The following is a 2,114-nucleotide window of genomic DNA, read 5'->3' on the forward strand; positions in this document are numbered from 1 at the left end:
CACCAATTTCTTCACGTTTCACTTAAAATCTAATGATTTGGGGGTACTTTGCGGCCAATGCTAACGATGCTGGAAGGATGTGGGAGATAAGGAGCACAGGAGATAAGGACCACCGCATGTGTCCTACCAGAAACTGGAAGGACCATCCTAAATAACCACCAATTTCTTCACGTTTCACTTAAAAACTAATGATTTTGGGGCACTTTGCGGCCGACGCTAACGATGCCGGAAGGATGCGGGAGATAAGGAGCACAGCTCGTTATCTCACCGGGTAAATCCTCCCTCCGAGCCCGTGCTCAGAAGACCCCACCTGCAGCAAACTTGGCCCCCTGTTGACCACCGCACGTGTCCCACCACGAACTGGAAGAACCATACTAAAAAACCACCAATTTCTTCACGTTTCACTTAAAATCTAATGATTTGGGGGTACTTTGCGGCCAATGCTAACGATGCTGGAAGGATGTGGGAGATAAGGAGCACAGGAGATAAGGACCACCGCATGTGTCCTACCAGAAACTGGAAGGACCATCCTAAATAACCACCAATTTCTTCACGTTTCACTTAAAAACTAATGATTTTGGGGCACTTTGCGGCCGACGCTAACGATGCCGGAAGGATGCGGGAGATAAGGAGCACAGCTCGTTATCTCACCGGGTAAATCCTCCCTCCGAGCCCGTGCTCAGAAGACCCCACCTGCAGCAAACTTGGCCCCCTGTTGACCACCGCACGTGTCCCACCACGAACTGGAAGAACCATACTAAAAAAACACCAATTTCTTCACGTTTCACTTAAAATCTAATGATTTGGGGGTACTTTGCGGCCAATGCTAACGATGCTGGAAGGATGTGGGAGATAAGGAGCACAGGAGATAAGGACCACCGCATGTGTCCTACCAGGAACTGGAAGGACCATCCTAAATAACCACCAATTTCTTCACGTTTCACTTAAAAACTAATGATTTTGGGGCACTTTGCGGCCGACGCTAACGATGCCGGAAGGATGCGGGAGATAAGGAGCACAGCTCGTTATCTCACCGGGTAAATCCTCCCTCCGAGCCCGTGCTCAGAAGACCCCACCTGCAGCAAACTTGGCCCCCTGTTGACCACCGCACGTGTCCCACCACGAACTGGAAGAACCATACTAAAAAACCACCAATTTCTTCACGTTTCACTTAAAATCTAATGATTTGGGGGTACTTTGTGGCCAACGCTAACGATGCTGGAAGGATGCAGGAGATAAGGAGCACAGGAGATAAGGACATAAGGACCACCGCATGTGTCCTACCAGGAACTGGAAGGACCATCCTGAAAAACCAACAATTTCCTGATGTTTCACTTAAAAACTAACAACTTTTGGGCACTTTGCAGCCGACGGTCAGTATTGTACGAGTAAAAAGTCTACGGCTTTGAGGAAAGTCGCTGAAGCCACCGAGTTTGTGAAGAAGGACATGTTGGGATGTCCTCCGGCTCAAGGAGGACGGAGGCGGTACCTGTTCCTGGAGCTCCGCTAACCGCTGAGCTCGTTCCTCCTCGGAATCGTCCGACGAGCTGTCGCTGTCGGAGGAGCTGTCGCTGCTGCTGTCGCTAGAGGACGGGGGAACCACCTTGGTGGGAGGTGGCACCACCACGGGAGAAGAAGCTGGAATCACAGGTTCTTCTGGTTCATCCGGCATCTTGGCGAAGCGCATCTCAAACACGTCCTGAAAATACAGGGGGGGGAGGAATTAACGTGAGGTTTGGCAAAAGCAGGACGGTACAAGAGGAATCACGATCTCCGGGCTCTTCCCTACGGATTCGCCATCTCCACCCAAACCATCAACGCGTCGCGTTGGGGCAGACGAGTCCTTTTCCCGACAGCTCCAAATCCACAGGGAGTTTTTGACCATCTCCAAGATGGTCTGGGTGGGGGGGAAGAAAATTCCCAGCAAGGACAAGACTCATTTAAAAGCCGCACTGTCCCAGTTGCAGCATCCCAGACTGGTGGGGGTGGGAAGGTCCCTCTGGAGACCACCCCCCGCCAGAGCAGGGGCACCTCCCGCAGTGGCACAGGACGGCGTCCGGGCGGGGTTGGGATGGCTCCAGAGGGGGCGACTCCCCCACCTCTCTGGGCAGCCC

General features: G+C 52.5%; 1 protein-coding gene across 1 annotated transcript in view; it reads right to left on the reverse strand.

Moving 5' to 3' along the window:
• The window catches only part of BRD4 (bromodomain containing 4), a 34,483-nt gene that overhangs the window by 7,098 nt on the left and 25,271 nt on the right, over positions 1–2,114 (reverse strand). Inside the window, exon 8 of the mRNA XM_009881388.1 lies at positions 1,490–1,699. Coding sequence (XP_009879690.1) covers positions 1,490–1,699 — 210 coding nt within the window. The remainder of the gene's footprint in view (positions 1–1,489; positions 1,700–2,114) is intronic.

This window comes from Charadrius vociferus, unplaced genomic scaffold, assembly GCF_000708025.1.
Source record: "Charadrius vociferus isolate BGI_N301 unplaced genomic scaffold, ASM70802v2 scaffold780, whole genome shotgun sequence".
Taxonomy (NCBI): Eukaryota; Metazoa; Chordata; class Aves; order Charadriiformes; family Charadriidae; genus Charadrius; species Charadrius vociferus.